The sequence below is a fragment of the Pollachius pollachius genome (genome assembly GCF_949987615.1).
Source record: "Pollachius pollachius genome assembly, chromosome: 1".
NCBI lineage: Eukaryota > Metazoa > Chordata > Actinopteri > Gadiformes > Gadidae > Pollachius > Pollachius pollachius.
Genome location: NC_136934.1, coordinates 3351129 through 3370513, shown reverse-complemented (window position 1 = coordinate 3370513; position 19385 = coordinate 3351129). Strand labels below are relative to the sequence as shown.

The following is a 19385-nucleotide window of genomic DNA, read 5'->3' as shown; positions in this document are numbered from 1 at the left end:
CCGACCAATATGGCTACTAGGGCATAAGGGCCCTTCCCTACCAACAGATGCATGTATGTGATACAGTGCAGGTGTGGTCATGCAGGCTGATTCAGCCCTATTCTGGTCATTCGAGGACTTCATTAACTCCCATTGATACTGAGAGTCGTCCGTTTACACCTGGACATGGTGTGTATCAATAGCCTGCTGTATTTCACTGCCTCCTGCAGCTCAGTGCATCTTTTGTCTCTGGGACAACGTGGCCTTAAAATACCCTGAAATGAACACTTCCCTGAAAAAAAAACCAAGCTATTGCCACAATGTTACCTGTTCCATCTCGCTTTTAGAATAAACACAGACAAATGTTTAAGTGAAGTGAGTAGTGTATTTGTTATTTACTATTCATCAGTAATGGAATCAGAATTGTATTTTATGAATTGTCTTTTATTAAAAAATATTGTAGTAAATATATGTAGATATATCTACATATGTAGTAATCTCAATGATTCTCGTTTTGTTCTCTTTGGTGACACCTTTGGTGATAAAGAGTCATTTTCCCAAAGATTCAAACAGTGACCCCCAGGTGGTAACGTTTATAATACTGCCAATGCAAGGGCTGTCATCAGCAATCACCATTGTGTTACCACATACGGTGATAGAATGATTACTACATTTGCCAGTCTACATGGTGTTAATATAAACCTTTACCAACCTTTTTTACAGTTCCCAGCCTCAAGCTACATGATTGAAATACAAATATCAAGCAAAATGAAGTGAAAAGCCCTGCTGATATGAGCTAGTCTGCCCAAGAGTTTGGATATCAATCTAAGGTCTGAGTTGTGCGTCAAGTCAGATGGAGGCAACGGTACCATTTTCATCACCACAAGGATGAACATAAATAATGTGGGAGAGAGACAGCTGAACATTGCCTGCACAATTCGCCTCAGTGTACCACATTAAGAGGGTGAAGGGGTGTGTGTGTATGTATGTGTGTACAGTAGACATGCTCTCCCTCCACATTTACAGGCAGAAGATCTGGAGCCAGTGTGTTTGTGTTTAAGGGAGCCAGAGGGCGGTGAACCGGCGTGGATAGCCAACAGCAAAGCCTCTGTTTGGCATCCTCCCACTCTGACCCTCCACGTAAACTCTGACTCGCATTGTTTGGACTGTCCAAAACAGATGGTCCTGGAAAAGCCTCATCGTTGTAAGGAAATTGTTTTCAGTAAAAAGTTTCATAAAAAAACATGAAAAAATTGGTGTCTGCAAATGGTTGTGTCCATGTTCACCACTAGAGGCTCTTTCAGACATACTTATAAGATGAAAGCAGGTTTGTCAAAGCCCTTCGTTGGCCTGTCCAAGAACAAATCTAAAATGAAAACAGAGAACACATAACATGTAATTTAGTGACGCCTTCAACACTCTCTTCATCTCCACATTCGATGGAGGTAGCGGAGAATACTTCTGGCTACGGATGAGAAGGGACAATTTTCTGAGATGATAGCACTCCTGTGAGATCTCTCGTCAACAGAGACGCTCCCATCATCAGAGCTGCCGTTGGAAGAGATTTATAGATTGTATATGGCTTGGTCGATGACGTGGGCTGTCTACACTGAAGACTGAAGCCAAAGGTTATGATTTGCACACAGCTCATTTCTCAGACTTTAGCACAGACAGAAAAATGCAGCTGAGACCATAAATTATTTGAGCTAAAGATAAGTGAAGTCAATCTTGCGTGAGACGTCAGTATCTCTTAAAGTATCATGCGAGGGGGGGTCTACCTTTCATACTAAGTCTGAACTAAAAGGTCAATACGGGAGTGTTTTCCTCTTAGCCTTGGCTCTTAGCGCATTACAGCATGATGCATGATGATGAATGGAAAAGTAGGTGGCCTTTGAAACAATGACTCAATCTGCTGTTTGACATTTGGTCAGATAGATAGAGGAGTGTTTCAGTATGGAACATGCATGCAAATGCTCATCCAAAACCGAAATGTCCCCATAACAGTAGATGGACGCTAGAGATGGTACTTTCTGCTGCAATCTGTTTCTGTTCAATAAATGTAACATTTAGCAACTGTATCCATCACTATCTCTTTCCATTCTTCCATCCCTCCGTAAAATTATTCCGCAGGAACAACTGAAAAATATCCTCAAATCCAATTTGAAGCCGCCTAACTCGGATGAATGGGTCTTTGCTCCGTCCTGTTTTAATGTATGTACAGCGCAGCCAGAACCACGGGACAGCGGCCTTATTGGATCCAGCTGTGCGCAGGAAGAGGCTGCCGCGTTCATCTGGCCCCAATTCAACCAAGACAGGGGAGTAAAACAGAAAGCCCTCAGTGTTTATCATACCAGGGTTTCCATCAGCAGAACCCAGGGCGCCTCAGCCCGTCTTCCTAGCAGAGAGAGATCACCAGGGCTCACACGTCTTAAACATCAAAGGATAATGTAGGTTGCCGACATAAACTCCAAAATATATTTTTGGTGTTTTGTTGTTGTTCGTGTCAGCAAAATTCTGAGACTGATTTCTCCCACGGCATCTTGAATTCTGTTGGATGATTATTCCAGTGTGAGCTCTGGCTGGTGCTCATGAATTATACAACCGCTCTGTCGGTGGAGCATTGTGGAGATGGTATAGAATGGCTCCTGGCTACGTTGCCATCGTGTCTCCAGGAAAATCCTCCAATTTCCTTTAGACAATGAAGTTCTAATATCCACTGCGATGTTGCCGTATGTAAGCCAGCTGGGCGCGATTACGTATCGGCACCATCAATCTGGAACAGAAACAGTTGCAAGGTTGCAGTATCCACACCTGCCAATGGTTACAGACGCGATGAGTGACCTAAATCCCGAATAAAAGTTTATCTGGCCACCAGATATTCATCCTCCTAATGAGTTAATCTCAGTGGACGATTTGTTAGAGCTTTCCACCGCTGCTGCCTCCCATCTCCATGAGTGGTGATTAGATCACAAACTAGCTAGGTGGAAGCAAGACTTCCACTCCGTGCGACAGTCAAGTGTTAGCATTGTGAGTTAATAAGTGTAAGTTTAGCTGCTTAAGTTGAGCTGAAATTGTCAGCAGAGTTAGTTAGTTAATGCAAATTTAGCAGCTTAAGTTGAGCTGAAAGTGTAAGCAGTGTGAGTTAGTCAGTGTCATTTTAGCAGCTTAAGTTGAGTTGAAAGTGTAAGCAGTGTGAGTTAGTCAGTGTTTGTTTAGCAGATTAAGTTGAGCTGGAGGTCTTAGCAGTGTTAGTTTATAAATGATGAGCAGCAAAATTTGAGCTGGAAGTGTTAGCAGTCTTAGTTAGTATTAGTTAAGCAACATTGTTTAGTAGCCAGTGTTAATTAATGTAAAGTGTTAGCAGTGTTATTTAGTTATTTAGTTTAGGAGCTAAAGTTGAGTAAGCAGTGCCAGTTAAGCAGCTTCAGTTTAGTATTAAGTGTTAGCATTATTTGTTTAGCAGCCAAAGTTTAGTAGGCAGTGTTACCAGTCTTAGTAAGAATTAGTTTAGCAACTACATTTTAGCAGACAGTGTTAGTTAACTAATGTAAGGTTAGCAGTTAAAGTTCAGCTGTGACTGCTAACCTTGTCAGCAGTGTCAGCAGTCTTAGTTAGTATTACTTTAGCAACTAAAGTATAGTTGGCAGTGTTGGCAGTCTTAATTAGTATAAGTTTAGCAACTAAAGTATAGTAGGCAGTCTTAGTTAGTATTAGTTTAGCAACTAAAGTATAGTTGGCAGTGTTAGCCGTCTTAATTAGTATAAGTTTAGCAACTAAAGTATAGTTGGCAGTGTTAGCAGTCTTAATTAGTATAAGTTTAGCAACTAAAGTATAGTAGGCAGTCTCAGTTAGTATTAGTTTCGCAACTAAATTTTAGCTGACAGTGTTAGTTAGTGTAAAGTTTAGCAGCTAAAGTTAAGCGGGAAGTTTTAGCAGTCTTAGTTAGTATTAGTTTAGCAGCTAAAGTTTAGCAGGCAGTGTTGGTTGGCTACTGTTAGTTTAGCCGCTAAAGTTGAGCTGGAAGTGCTGCTGCTCAGGAATGTTACAGAGTCGCACTACTTCTCACTTCTGGCTCGGAATCCCGTTTTCAAATGGGAGTAATCACCACGGCCCAAACATCATGTTGCAGACGGTGCCGATGCCGGCTCTCAGCTATCAGGTCCGACACACAGATCATGTGCACGCTTCCCGGGCCTGTGCACACATTGCTTCCCTTGTGTCGAATAAGAACGCACGGTAACAAAAGCTAACATCCGACAGAGCTCCGACAGGTACATGGGAATAGCTCTTTCAAGGCGCTGTGGCCAAGGGACGGGGAACTGTGAGGCTCTCTGTGTGAGCCGGAGGGATCTTGTTGCAGGGCCTGAATCAGGGCTCTGTTGGGTCTCCCCTGGACACTGTCGTAGCGTGTTTGCTGAAGGCGGGCCAATGAAGACTTTCTTTGACGGAGGAATTTCACAGCACACGACAGTGTGCACAGTAACACCATGCAGCCCTCCAAGCCTGCTCCGAGTTAGCCAGGAGCGGAAGTGGAGAGTCCTCAAATAGACCTAGTCTTCCAAGACCTTGTGCTCCCAGGCCAGGGAATGAGTCAGGGGAATTCGCAAACAAACTGTAGGGTAAACAATTCATTTGATTATTTGTGGTAAAAAACACTTAAACCCCATATTTACATTAAAGTGAAGGAACCCGATTTGTAATTCTCCGCATTTGAGTGGGAAAGGGCTAATCCCACGCAAATCCTCAATACAAGTCGTGTGGAATGCCTTTGTCTCCGTCGTCTATTAGTAGACCCACATAATGATGGTTTGAGAAAACAGTTTCATTGAAAGTCCCCCCACCCCACCCCCCCAGTTCAAGATTTCTATTCCTCGATGTGAGCTGAGGGCGACAGAGGGAGGTGTTCCCCCCCTTCCACAGACTCAAGGATCCCTCACTCTCCAATAACTTTCATTTTCAAGTCCGCATACTCGGCGCTCAAATGTAAGCGACCGGACTGCTCCCAACGCATCGGACTTCTCTTAACACCGGACTGCTCATGACACAGCGGACTGCTGCTAACGCAGAGCGTATCTCCAAGACGCGCGGAAACCAAACGCGCGTAAACGAAACGCGCTTTACGCGGTGGAGTTCTCAAGCGTGCGATACACTCCGATGACACTCATGGACAGCTGACAGAAGAAACGATGAAAGAAGCGATGAGTTTAGAATGAGTTGTTTCATTTGAATGCACTACGTGTCATTGCAAACCTATTGCGGTATCCGGAGGAACACTTGGGATGGAAAATAATTGCGTTTATCTGCCACGTCTGGACTATAGTACAAACTCGCAAGGAAGAATGAAGTAACCGCTATGGAGACGGACAATGCCCCGTACTCCAAACTCAAAACAGCTGGAGTAGGGGGGTGAGTTGTTCAGGCTTCATTTTGCAAACTTAAAGCTTTGCACTTTTGTAATTCAGTTGTGAGTTGTTGGCCTTATTACTGATAGCCACATACAACCAATGCATTATTAATTCAGTAGTATGACAGTTGTGTACTAATTTGCAAGATGCTATATAGTGGATGCACGTATAGGCCTAAAGCATGTAACTAAATAAATAGGCTTTGCATGTGATAATATTTCAGTATCATTGTGTTTTAAAAAAAAGAAAACGTAATGTTCTCCATTTTACGCAGGACATAAAAATATATAACAAAGATCTAATATATAATCTTGACAATTCGAATGTTCTTTCATAGTTTTGTATATTATCTTTGCCTACTTATACAATTCTGGTGTATGGGCTCATTATTCTGCTGGAGAAAGTCTGCGGAGTGCAACATAGTTTCGCCGCTCGTCTCCCCATGAGCCTCCAGATCCGTGAGCGATCTGCTGAGCTTGTATGGGGGGAGGAGACATCGTCCCGGTCCTTCTCTCTCCTCCCCTCTTCGCTCTGGTGACGCCCACTGTGCGTACAACTACACACTCACAGTCACTCTGCCGCTTATCCCAGCGGGGGGGGATGAACTGCAAGTCAAGATGTTGCATCATAAATGGGACATGTGGTCATCACTGGGTCTGGGAGGCCCGCCCCTTCCTGCCCCTTCCTCTCCCCTCTGAATCACAGAGTGGAGCTGGGGAGCGCTAGATGAGTAGCCCTGCCTAAGAGAAGCCCCGGTCCCAGCAGCCTCATCAAACACTGGTTGAATGGATGCAGCAGTGTCTGTGGTGGGGACATCCCAGAGTGGCTACTGGCCGCCTGGTGTTTCTGGGTGCTGGTGAATCCATCTGAAGGCTGCTGTCCCTGGCAAGCGTTCAGTGCCGTGTGGGTCACTGTGAGGCCACGCTGCGGAAGTGGTAACGACCGGATGTTCGGGGTTTCCTCCCCGGCGTGGGCCAAAAGCTGGCTGGCCCGTGTCCGGCGCTGGTCACACGCCGGTGATGCTGACGTGATGACACACGCGCTCCCCCCTGGCGCACTCCCAATGAAGCCCAGCCTGTCTCTGGTTTGGAGTACGATGGAGACTGTCTGAGATTGGGTCCTTTATAGCATCAGAGGCAGTGGTTTGGGTTCACGTGATCAGGCCGGGCCTGAATGTACTTCACACACATAGTAATAAATAAGGATGCATAAAAGCATGCCTTCCCAGAGCGGCTACGGTCTGGACGTACGATAATAAACTTCTTCAGCTCATGATAAACTGCTCATTAAAAGTAGGGTTAGCAGCAGAGGCTGTAGAGGCTGTAACCCCAGCGTTAGGAGGGCTGCCTCTCTCTCTGCTGTGCATCATGTAGCGCCGTCACAAGTCACAGGGTTTATTCAAGAGGTTCTGATTAAATCACAGATAGTATAATCTTATGTTGTGTATATATAGTATCATATGTATATAGATGATATAAATATCATTATCGGTGAAGAGGGGGCGACGTCTCTAAAGCACCTGGGCCTGTTGTATCTCTCTCTCCCTATCTCTCTCTCTCTCTATCTCTCTCTCTCTCTCTCTCACACTCCCCCCCCCCTCTCTCTCTCTCTCTCTCTCTCTCTCTCACTCCCCCTCTCTCTCTCTCTCTCTCTCTCTCTCTCCCTCTCTCACTCTCTCTCTCTCACACTCCCCCCCTCTCTCTCTCTCTCTCTCTCTCTCTCTCTCTCTCACACACTCCCCCTCTCTCTCTCTCTCTGTCTCTCTCGCTCTCCCTCTCTCCCTCTCTCCCTATCTCTCTCTCTGTCTCTCTCTCTCTCTCACACACTCCCCCTCTCTCTCTGTCTGTCTCTCTCTCTCTCTGTCTCTCTCCCTATCTATCTCTCTCTGTCTCTCTCTCTCTCACACTCCCCCTCTCTCTCTGTCTGTCTGTCTGTCTGTCTCTCTCTCTCTCTCTCTCTCTCTCTCTCTCTCTTCTCTCTCTCTCTCTCTCTCTCTCTCTCTCTCTCTCTCTCTCTCTCTCTCTCTCTCTCTCTCTCTCCCTCTCTCCCTCTCCCTCTCTCTTGCCCTAACAGCCAGTTCTAAGCGGTCTCCTCTCTCCCCCCAACAGGAGGGTGCTGATTCTCTGGACCATCCTGTGTCTCAGCTGCTCCCTGAGGTCAGCGCAGGCCCAAGGTGAGTCCGTGTGTCTGTTAGTCTGTGTGTCTGTGTGTGGATGCCTGGTGACCGAGTGTGCGCTGACAAGAACACGCTGGCACTGTAGTGAGTCAGGACGGCTAAGCAGCTGAGCAGGCCCCCTCCAAAACACGGCCCCCTCTGTTTCTGCACATGCACATACTCGGGGAAGTCGCGTCGAGATTTACCGTGACCCGGGTGAACCCAGCGTTCCTCCCCCTCCTCCCCTTCCTCCCCCCCGGCCCGCAGTACACTTCCGCCAGTGTTCCTCCTCTGATGTTTGTGCTCTGAAAGTGGGCTGCAGCTTGTTTACTCTGCCTTAAGAATGATAGCAGGTCTCGGAGCCGGCGACGGCTCCCCTGTCTGCCGGTTCTCCTGGACCGGGGCCTAATGCACGGGCTGCTGGGAATTAGATGTGCCAGAGGCCCTGGACGTCCCCCTAAATAACATGGCTTTATTTGTTGTTTTTTATATTTCGTCTGCTGCAGCACAGAGTCAGCCCGCTGTCTCTCCGCATGACTCCTTTCAAAATGTGACTCTGCACAGCCTTACCCCCCAACCCCCAAAACCCTCTTATGGACTTATTGTATGGTGTATGTCCTTGCACTTAAAACAGAACTTAGCATTGTGTAGCATCTTACTCTAGCTGTCTTTGTTGTATTCGGGGGAATGGGTTAACCTAACAATTGTTGGTGCTTGGCACTTCTATAAACATCTTTACTATACCGACAGCGATATACTGCTGTTTCTTTTTTCTTCTGACAAATGTACTTATTATAACGCGCTTTGGATAAAAGCGTCTGCTAAACATCCTGAATATAAATGTAAACGAAGGATTCCCCCGATTGTCATTCCACGCCTACACACATCACGTGGGCGGTATACACTGCGTATATACGTTGTTTTGGACAGTGTTTACTCTTCACTTTGGAATGCCAGAGATGTCAGAAACAACACAACCATATCACTGATTGCCATTTGTTAGCCATTTCTTTGTAACTTCTTCCCCCATTACTTCACTAATTACAAAGCTCTTTTATACATCAATGATGACTTGTGTCTGTGCCTCCTAGTCTCATGGAAACATTTACAGTGCACACTTTTCCCTCAAACCCAAACCAGATTGAACTTCTTAGGCACTGCTTAACGTAGTGTTTATGCAACTGACGTGATAGATTAAGTTTTACGTGGAGTTGAGGGCTGGCCCCTGGGAGGCCATTGTTTAAGTGGATGACCCAGTTTAAGACTTTGACCACGTGGTCAAGCTAAAGTTGTACTCTATAGTATATACTGATTTCAGGCCTAGCTACAGCTGGTCTGCAGGTTGACCTGGTGCTGTTGGTGAAGAGTGTATATGTGTGTGTTTTGTGTATGTGTGTGTGTGTTTGATATTGAAGTCAATAGCAATAATATACAACAAGTGTGCATTATATTATTCTATAGTTTGACCCTTTATTTGAGTAATTTTGAGTTTGATTTCATACGCTGTAGTCCAAGCTTTCTGTTTTAGCGGTCATCCATCAATGCAGACTCACCATTTACATGCACCGGGAAATTGTTTGTTTTAGTCGATTCTATAAATGTACATCTTTCAAATATTGCCGGCAGGCTTCTGCAGGGATCCCGCCTGTCCCCGGGATGATGAGAACACGTTCTTATATGACCTGTTATCACTGGATTGGTGTTGATGTATAGCCACAGTGGAACCCCTTTATTACATGGTGTCCTTAACATAATATCCATTAGACGCTGTATGTTACCGTCCTGACATATGTTTGCTCCTTTTGAGTCAACAATGGATGTCTCATCTTTTCAATCTAAAAGAGCTTTGATTACATTGCTGATAGATAGAGGCACTTAAGTGGAACGGCGAGCCAGGGAAAACATCATTAATAAAACACACGCATGGCCCATTACAGAGTATAAAAACAATACAGGTTACCAGACACAGCTTCAAGTCAGATAATACGAAAGACAAAGCACTGCCAGCTTGTGTGACACAATCCATTCTCATCCCTTGCGTGCTCAAACGTTTCCCAACCATAAACAAAACCTTAACTATCCCGTGACTAACTTCATGTTGTGCTATCTAAGAGAGGCTTCCAGGCATTAAGCAGTCTCAAGCCTAAGAGTAGACATTGTTAGTCTCTTCTTGTGAGGTGGTGACTACTGCAGGGGGGTAAACATGGCCGCTCATCGGTGCATTTTTCTACAGCATCACAGCGTCTAACAGGTCATGATTGTGCTGTCCCTCTGCAGATGTGGACGTGCTCCAGCGACTGGGACTTTCCGGTCGGCGCGGGGCCGGTGGATCGCGCTCCGTCCCCAACGGCGTCATCGTGGTCAAATCGGGTGCCATCCTCACCCAGCGGGCGCGGGTCCAGGTGCCTCTTCGCACGGTCCTCCCCGCCTCCTACACCTCCACCAACCTCTCCGTGATCCTCAGCCTCTCCGCCCATCGCGTCAACAGCGCCTTCGTCTTCAGCGTCCTGTCGAGGAAGAAGAAGCTGCAGCTGGGGGTGGAGCTGGCCCCGGGGAAGGTGCTGGTGCACGTGGGCCAGAGGAACTCTGTGAGTCTGGACTACAACGTCCACGACGGACTCTGGCACAGCCTGGCGCTGGACATCCGGGGACAGCGGGTGTTTCTGTACACGTCGTGTGGGAACCAGACCGCCCAGGCGGATCTGCCTTTGAGCAAGGAGGAGACCCTGGACCCAGAGGGCTCCTTCGTTTTGGGCAAAATGAACCAAAATTCGGTGCCGTTCGAAGGCGCCATCTGTCAGTTTGACATTTATCCTTCCGCTCAGGCGGCTCATAACTATTGTGATTACATTAAGACACAATGCCGGGAGGCCGACTCCTATCGGCCCGCTCTCCAGCCTCTACTACCTCTTCTGCCCCAGGAGCTAAACATTACTGTTACCCAAATGACTCCAAGGTCGTTGACCGAGCTTACGAAAAAGGCCCATAGAGCCACTCTGGGCTGGCCTGAGGAAAATAGACGGGCTGGGTTCCTCCAGCCCACTCAGAGATCATCCATGTTTCACAAAACGGTGCTTCCAACACACGCCTCTCCGGTGCACAGGACTACGTCTGTCTCAGCTCTGGTACACCGAGGGTCGGCCCGTCCGCTTAAGTCGGGTACCGCCGCTGTCACCCTGTCTCTGCAGGCCGGTACAAGCAACCCAACAGTCCCCCAGCCAACACCTCCTGGCAGGCCGAGCAGAAAGCTGGCAGAAGGAGATATTAAAAGGCCCAAACCCCCTGTCAACAGCACGCCTTCAGCTGCCTCCTCGAAGCCACCGGAGATCAAATCTGTTCCTCAGACCACTGCAGCGGCCAAACTGGGATCCTCTTCAAACACCTACCTACTCTACCAGAGGCAGCTGATTACAATGGCCCCAAAGAAACTCCAGCCAAGAGTGACCAAGACACCGGATGTTAAACCTACTGTGCTTATCCCGGTCACCCCAGCTGCAACAGATGGCTTCCAAATATTTGACTTGGACCCGACCCAATTCTCTCTGCTGGCGGGACCACCTGGACTAAAGGGAGAACCAGGACCAGCGGTGAGTTCTCTGTCAGAACCAAAACAATGCAAAACAGAACTGAAATATCTATGCATTATAATTGAGAATCATCTTGCGGGCCGATGCTACACAGTGATTATCCCGCTATTATTTCCCTCATCAACTCTTTTATTGGCAGTGGCAGCAGGTTTGAAGAAAAACATGCATTTGGTTAATTCCCTTATTCATGGTGTTTTGAAGAATATCAGCTTGCTGTTAGCTTGCAGATTTGACTTTAAGGTTTAAAATGTAAAGCCCCTCTAAAGAGTGCTGACATCACATGCCCCTTTGGCTCCTCTCTGTGTGGTCTTTAGAAGCTTGAGAGAGACACCAGACAATGAATCCTCAAATGCTTTATTTTATAGGATAAATAGTTTGCACTAGGTGGACCCACTTTACGGTCTAGCAAGGAGAGGCTTGCAGTCTATTTCGAACGGTGCTACCATTTGGTGCTCAGTGTTGTGTTGCTTCCTCAGCAGTCTGATGGAGATGGCCGGAGTCAGGGAGGTTTCCAAGTTCTGGCTGACGGCTGGAGGGCCGGAGATTCCTGCTAGTGGTTGTTTATGTTAAAAAAATGCTTAAAATAAATCGTCACTGAAAAAAGGATCGACTTGAGTTTTCGCTCAGTCGACTTCGAAACAAGTCGAAACAAGGGCCATACGACAGTAAATGTGAACAGAATATTAAGATATTGAGTACAGAATGACGTATGATAATGAATGGTAGAACCCCAGGTGCGATGCTTTCACAAAATGTTTGACACTGTCCCATAAAGATCTCATTTTGGATGACTAAATCATCCAAATGTTAACTACATGAGTCAATGCAATGTTTAACAGCTTCTTAACTACTATTGGACTATTATATTGTTTAATAGGATAGACACGGTGTGCTTGAATAACGTTTAAATGCTTTGGCCTGGTAAAAAACAAATTAGTCCTAACTTTATTACACCACTTTGATGTCAAATTTTGACGTTTCAAGATAGCCGCTATTAGATCATTTGCTAAAAGTAATGTTGTATTCAAAGAAATATCCCTCTTAATGGTCTCTATTTATATCAAGTAATGATCCGTAGACTTCTGTAGCTCTTAATGGTCCCATGTCGTTCAGGTAATAAAAGTTGGTAACAATATCCTAATTTTCAATTGGTGAAATGCACTATCCAAGACTTTTATTCGGTCATTAAATGAACAGCTCTAGTAGGGCTTTCTGTTGCAGTGCGACAACTCTCAGCTCTGTGTATGGTCGCCAATTGGCTCAGACATTCGTTCAGGGAAACAAATGATGCATATTTTTGTGGGTTTGTGTTATGCGCTGTCATTTACGCGTAGTAATTCAGGACAATATTTGGTTACCTTGGTAGTTTAGGAAGCACAGTTTTGACAAGGGTTAAATTGAGGCAAAAATTTGATTCTTAAAATTTCTTCTGCTAAGAGTGAATGCTGATCTGATCTGTACCTTTACTGTATAGTTTATGCAACAGTAACATAATGCAAATTTCAGTATAGAGGTTGACCATCAATTATTATTTTCGTCAAAGGCATCTGGTCGCCGGCTAAACAAAGATCTGTCTTTATAATAGTAAATGTTTAATGTGTTTTTTTGTGCCAGATTGCACCAGAATCTCCCCACCTCTGATATATTTAACAACATTTGAAATGCTAGGGTTGGAAAACAAACATATAACGTATCTAGGAGCAGAAGAAGCTTATTTACTAACATTACAACATTCAGTCCATTCAAATCCTTCTGCTCATTCCCATGAGATTCTCCTTTATGCGCCACTAAAGACCAGACCCTCTTCCACTGTAGAAGAGCTGTGCCACCATTTACTCCATTCATGTCTGTGTTTGATGCTAGGACTTCTAGCTGAGCTCATGATGATGGCCTCTCTGGCTCCGCACTTAAGATATTTTCTTATAAAATTTTCCTGATTAAAGTCAAGATTCCCTCTGTAAGTGTTTCCTTAACAAATCTCTGAAAGTCACACGCTAGAACCCTATTCCCTATTTGGTCTCTTGATTAGATCACATTGCGTCCAGTACCCCATTGAAAAAAGATACAGTCATGAAATAAGTTAATTTCTGCTGCGAGTGCAAATGAGATTCAGCTCTTGTTCTCATTCCCCGACCCAGGAGCTGAATCTCACGATCACAGAGCTTTGCTAATTCATGTAATGTTCGAATTTGTTCTTAAAACTAGCTGACGTTAATCATTCTAATTTCAATCCATTCTGACATCCCTGCCGGCTCGGCTAGTCCGCCTGTGGAGGAACAAAGCTGTAGACGTGTTCCAGAGGGACTGGGCTGTGCTGGATTAGAAAGGAACAACCTTAATGCCAGCTGCCGATATTATATTGAGTCTGATGGCTCATTACTAATCTGGACTAACCGCCACGGGGCAGAATGCCTCTCTTAAGTGTTCCTGCTTGGGTGTATTACCCAGATCAATGGTTTTTATTTGCAACTCTCTGGAAATTTCCTGTACGATTGTTCATGGAAACCTCATAACCGTCTAAGCCTGCAACAGTAGAAATCATTCAGTTTGAAGAGCGCCGTTTACTAATCCGTCCCTTCTTTAATCTTTGCCTTGTAGGGACAGGAGGGCCCTCCAGGGTTCCCGGGCCAGCCAGGCAAGAGGGGATCTCGGGTAATCCATCCTCCATGTTTTATCACCAACACATCTCTGTTGTCCAAAGCATCCATTTGTATTCGTACGGCGGACCCACTGTGTTCCAACCACAACATGTGCAGGCCAACCTCATTAGTCGTATCTAAAGTAGTCTGAACTGAAAAAAGGTATTTCCCACTGCCAAGAGCTATTATAGTAGAGTGAGAGTTTGGATATATCTACTGGTTACAATGGATAATGAATAAATGTTTTGTCATGTATTGTAAATCCATTGGGAGAGTGTATATGCCTCATCATCTACTAGTTACATTGGATAATGAAGAAATTGTATGTTATGTATTGAAAATCAATTATGATGACTGGTCAAACTAACTTTACTACCAGAGTACAGTTCAATAGTGCAAAGCTCTGTTTTAATTTCTGCAAGAAAAATGTTGATGTACATTTTCACCTTCTCTGGTGACTGCAGAAACGTACACACTACACCCTATGCCGTTGCTAGCTGTGTTTGAATGAAACCATATTGCATGTTTCGATTCATATGTAACCGTGCACCATCGCTTAAACTACGCAAACTCTGCTTCGTTCTTCCCGTAATAATAATAATCAGAAGGAGAATGAATTGCATTTACGTATCAGTTTGCAAAGTACGGAGAGCTTAACATAGCGAGAACCTCAGAACCCCGCTTATATTCAGAAGGCTGCTATAATAATCGGCTGCTAGGATAACCATTAGACAATAGTCTTTATATTCAGACCCCTGTCTATGATTCCTCCTTTTGCTTCTTTAATATGACCTTTAAAAGTACTTTCATGCCCCACAACACAGTACAACCATACAATCTCAATGCACTGTTCAAACAGTGTACTGAACACACAAGCAGTTCAATATTCGATTCTTAACATTCATAACATTTTATGATATTTCCAGCGGTCGTGATGTTATGACAGCACATCCCCGAGCGTCCCAGAAATGACGCTACTCGCCCTGTGGGAGCAGCGGAGTAATGAGGATCGATGACTTAATGAAAACCCTCCAAGAGTGTAGGCAGCCTGTGCGGCTAACCCAAGGAATAACATTCTGCTGGATTAGCTCAGTGCTATTCCAGTGCAGCAGCACTCTCTCCTATGAATGCTGCCAGTGTTTCTTCTGCTCCGGTTTCTCCTCTCGGGGCTCTGCAGCCCACTGAGACCACGTTTTCTGGCAGGGCCGACCAGGGTGTAGCAGGTGTTGTTTTAAAGGTAGTTTGAAGTTATTTTAAGGCTATTTACAAGTTCATTTTTTTTATAAGCAAAAGGACTCTGTGGAGAGATGGCTGTTCAGGATAGAAATATACCTGCTACCTATGAGTAGGGATAGTGTAGAGTAAGATGAGATAGTATGGAATGAGATGGGGCAGTCTGGAGTGAGATGGGGCGGTCTGGAGTGAGATGGGGCGGTCTGGAGTGAGATGGGGCGGTCGGAGTGAGATGGGGCGGTCTGGAGTGAGATGGGGCGGTCTGGAGTGAGATGGGGCGGTCGGAGTGAGATGGGGCGGTCTGGAGTGAGATGGGGCGGTCTGGAGTGAGATGGGGCAGTCTGGAGTGAGATGGGGCAGTCTGGAGTGAGATGGGGCGGTCTGGAGTGAGATGGGGCAGTCTGGAGTGAGATGGGGCAGTCTGGAGTGAGATGGGGCGGTCTGGAGTGAGATGGGGTAGGGGGACTCTCTTCCCTCAGTGATCAAAGTGATCGTGAAGCGTCTTCTGAGGACTCTGAGGACAAAGGAACTGAGACCCAGGAGCAGGAAGTCAGAGATAGCCCCCTTCTGTCCTCAGATCCCATGCTTTCCGAACTTGAGCCAAACGTGTGTGTGTGCGTGTGTGTGTGTGTGTGTGTGTGTGTGTGTGTGTGTGTGCTTGTGATTGCGTGTGTCTTTGTGTGTATGCGTGCCTGTGAATGTGCGCATGTGTGTGGTTTGTGTGTGTATGCGTGCCTGTGAATTTGCGCGAGTGTGTGGTTTATGTGTGTATGCGTGCCTGTGATCGTGCGTGCGTGGGATTATTTGTGTGTGTGTGCGCCCTTGGGATTGTGCGTGTGTGTGTGGTTTGCGTGTGTGTGCGTGCCTGGGATTGTGCGTGCTTGTGATTGTCGCTGTGTGTGTGTGTGTGTGTGTGTCCATGCTTCTGATTGTGCTTGTGTGTATGTGTGCGTGTGTGTCTACCTGCTAGTACCCGTGAGCCTGCTGCTAGTCTGGCCGCCCAGAGCTGAACTGTGGGAACCTAATCTCTTTAAAGAAGGAAGAAAGGAGGCTTTGTCCCCATCTTATTAAAGGCCTTTAAGACCTTGTCTGGGGCTCAGCGGCCGCCCTCACCAGCGCGCCCCCTCTACAGGCGTCAGTCCTGGGCCGCTCCTGCAGAGCACAGGCTAGCAGGCTAGCAGGCTAGGAGGCTAGGAGGTTAGAGGGCCAGGAGGCTAGGAGGCTCGGAGGATAAGAGGCTAGCAGGCTAGAAGGTTAGGGGGCTAGCGGGCTGAGAGGCTAACAGGCTAGGAGGCTAGCAGGCTAGGAGGCTAGGAGGTTAGAGGGCCAGGAGGCTAGGAGGCTCGGAGGATAAGAGGCTAGCAGGCTAGAAGGTTAGGGGGCTAGCGGGCTGAGAGGCTAACAGGCTAGGAGGCTAGCAGGCTAGGAGGCTAGGAGGTTAGAGGGCCAGGAGGCTAGGAGGCTCGGAGGATAAGAGGCTAGCAGGCTAGAAGGTTAGGGGGCTAGCGGGCTGAGAGGCTAACAGGCTAGGAGGCTAGCAGGCTAGGAGGCTAGGAGGTTAGAGGGCCAGGAGGCTAGGAGGCTCGGAGGATAAGAGGCTAGCAGGCTAGAAGGTTAGGGGGCTAGCGGGCTGAGAGGCTAACAGGCTAGGAGGCTAGCAGGCTAGGAGGCTAGGAGGTTAGAGGGCCAGGAGGCTAGGAGGCTCGGAGGATAAGAGGCTAGCAGGCTAGAAGGTTAGGGGGCTAGCGGGCTGAGAGGCTAACAGGCTAGGAGGCTAGCAGGCTAGGAGGCTAGGAGGTTAGAGGGCCAGGAGGCTAGGAGGCTCGGAGGATAAGAGGCTAGCAGGCTAGAAGGTTAGGGGGCTAGCGGGCTACGAGGCTAGCGGGCTGAGAGGCTAACAGGCTAGGAGGCTAGCGGGCTAGGAGGCTAGCAGGTTAGAAGGTTAGCTGGCTAGGAGGCTAGCAGACTAGGAGGCTTAGCAGGCTAGGAGGCCAGAAGGCTAGGAAGTTAGAGGGCTAGGAGGCTAGCTGGCTAAGAGGCTAGCAGGCTAGGAGGCTTAGGAGGCTAGGAGGCTTGGAGGGCTGGGAGGCTAGCAGGCTAGGAGGTTAGTGGGCTAGGAGGTTAGTGGGCTATCAGTCTAGGGGCCTAGGAGGCTAGAAGGCTACTGCAAATCTGGAGCTAACAGCCCTCAGATTGCTATCAGAGGAGGCGTTAATTCCTCCCATTATTCAGAGCAAACGGAAGCACCCTTAATTGTTTGGTTTCCCGGGTTGAAAATACAAGGGACACTAAACAAATAATAACTGTTATCTATAAAACATATCTTGGTTTAGGAGTTGGACGCCGGCCTACACAAGCTTTTCTCTTTTCCGATCCCAAAAAAGGCTTGTGAAGGCATGTGTGCCTCTACGACCGTACCCCTCAACACATGTTTTATTGTTTAGTGGGTCGGCTGCCAGCGCACTTCAACTCTCAGAACGACCTCTTGGTACCAAGAGAGGACCCCCCAGGGCCAGAGGGGGCTCTATGGAGACCTCTGGATCTGGGTCCAAACAGGTCCATCAGTCTTTATTCCTTATAGCCCATGTAGCGTCTCCCAGTGGTTTGGAGAGAGAGCCACCCCCCTCTCTGTCTGGGACTCCTGCACTGGGAGCCTAGTCCCCCCTCTCTTAGAAGGAGTGTGTCCTATTGGGTGGAGCGAAGCCTCCATCACCGCAACACCATCAGTGTCTTTTCTATGTGGTAGAATGTGGTAGTGGCACCCACATCCTCATACTCCTCCAACAGCATGTGTGTGGTGTGTGTGTGTGTGTGAGAGCATGTGTGAGTGAGCTTGTATGTGTGTGTGTGTCTGTGTGTGTGTGTGTGTGTGTGTGTGTGTGTGTGTGTGTGTGTGTGTGTGTTTGAGTAGGTTTGTGTGTGTGTGTGTGTGTGTGTGTGTGTGTGGGTATGTGTGTGTGTGAGAACATGTGTGCGTGCGTGTGTGTGTGTGTGTGTGTGTGCATGTGTGATTATGTGTGTGTGACCATGTGTGTGTGTGTGTGTGTGGTGTGTGTGTGTGTTTGTAAGCATGTGTGTGTTTGAGAACGTGTGTGTGTGTGTGTGTGTGTGTGTGAGAGAGCGTGTGTGATTGAGAGTTTGTGTGTGTGAGCATGTGTGTGTGTGTGTGTGGTGTCAGGCCTCTTTAGATGAGATAAAGGGAGTCTCACTTCCTCCCACGCTCGGATGGAGAAGGTGAGTCATCGCCCCGACTCCCCCATTCCGTGTCCTTCTTCCCTTGTTCATTCTGGGAACTCACCTATCTCTATCGCTCTCCCTCGTCCCCCCCTTGGGTCTCTCTGTTACATTCTGTCCTCTTCTCTCTGCTTTACCCCTGCAATCCCGTCTCCCCCTCTCTCCCCCCTCTCCCCTCTGCCTCCTCCCCCTCTCTGTCCTCCCTCTCTCCTTTTCCTCCCTCTCTCCCTCCTCCCCTTCCCCTTCCCATCCCCTCTACCTCCTCCCTCTCTCTCTCCCCTGCTCTCTCCCTCCTCCCCCTCTCCCTTTCCTTCTCCTCCCCCTGCCTCCCTTCGCTAACCAGTTGGAGGTAATGACTTCCATACGTTTTAATAACACAGCCAGCGGTGCAAGTGCAGGGAGACGTGATCTGAGTGGCTGAAGAGAGAGAGAGGGAGAGAGAGAGGGAGAGAGAGAGGGAGAGGGAGAGAGAGAGAGGGAGAGGGAGAGAGGGAGAGGGAGAGAGAGAGAGAGAGAGAGAGAGAGAGAGAGAGAGAGAGAGAGAGAGAGGTAAGAGGTGTGTAGACAAGCTTCTGGTAAGTGCCTCCATATGTCTCTCTATCACTCTCTCTCTCTCTCTCTCTCTCTCTCTCTCTCTCTCTTTACGATTGGATAACAGAGAGCATATCTTAATAACAGAGACTGAGACTGCAGCCTCATACTCCCACCTCCCCATGTGTTCCTCCTCCTTTCCCCCACCTCCTCCTCTTTCTCTCCCCCACCTCCCCCCTGTGTGTCTCCTGCTCTCCCCCACCTCCCCCATGTGTTCCTCCTGCTCTCCCCCACCTCCCCCATGTGTTCCTCCTCCTCTCCCCCACCTCCCCCATGTGTTCCTCCTCCTCTCCCCCACCTCCCCCATGTGTTCCTCCTGCTCTCCCCCACCTCCCCCATGTGTGTCTCCTGCTCTCCCCCACCTCCCCCATGTGTTCCTCCTCCTCTCCCCCACCTCCCCCCTCTGTGTCTCCTCCTCTCCCCCACCTCCCCCCTCTGTGTCTCCTGCTCTCCCCCCTGTGTGCCTCCTCCTCTCCCCCACCTCCCTCACCTCCCCCTGCTGTGTCTCCTGCTCTCCCCCGACCTGAGGGCCTTCCTGTTCTCTCCCAGTGCTCCCAGTTGC

General features: G+C 47.7%; 1 protein-coding gene across 1 annotated transcript in view; it reads left to right on the top strand.

The window, feature by feature from the left end:
• Positions 1–5039: 5039 nt before the first annotated feature.
• The window catches only part of LOC307085483 (uncharacterized protein), a 65848-nt gene continuing 51502 nt past the window's right edge, over positions 5040–19385 (top strand). The window contains exons 1-4 of the mRNA XM_079750296.1: positions 5040–5385; positions 7493–7557; positions 9817–11126; positions 13725–13778. Coding sequence (XP_079606422.1) covers positions 5333–5385; positions 7493–7557; positions 9817–11126; positions 13725–13778 — 1482 coding nt within the window. The 5' untranslated portion in view covers positions 5040–5332. The remainder of the gene's footprint in view (positions 5386–7492; positions 7558–9816; positions 11127–13724; positions 13779–19385) is intronic.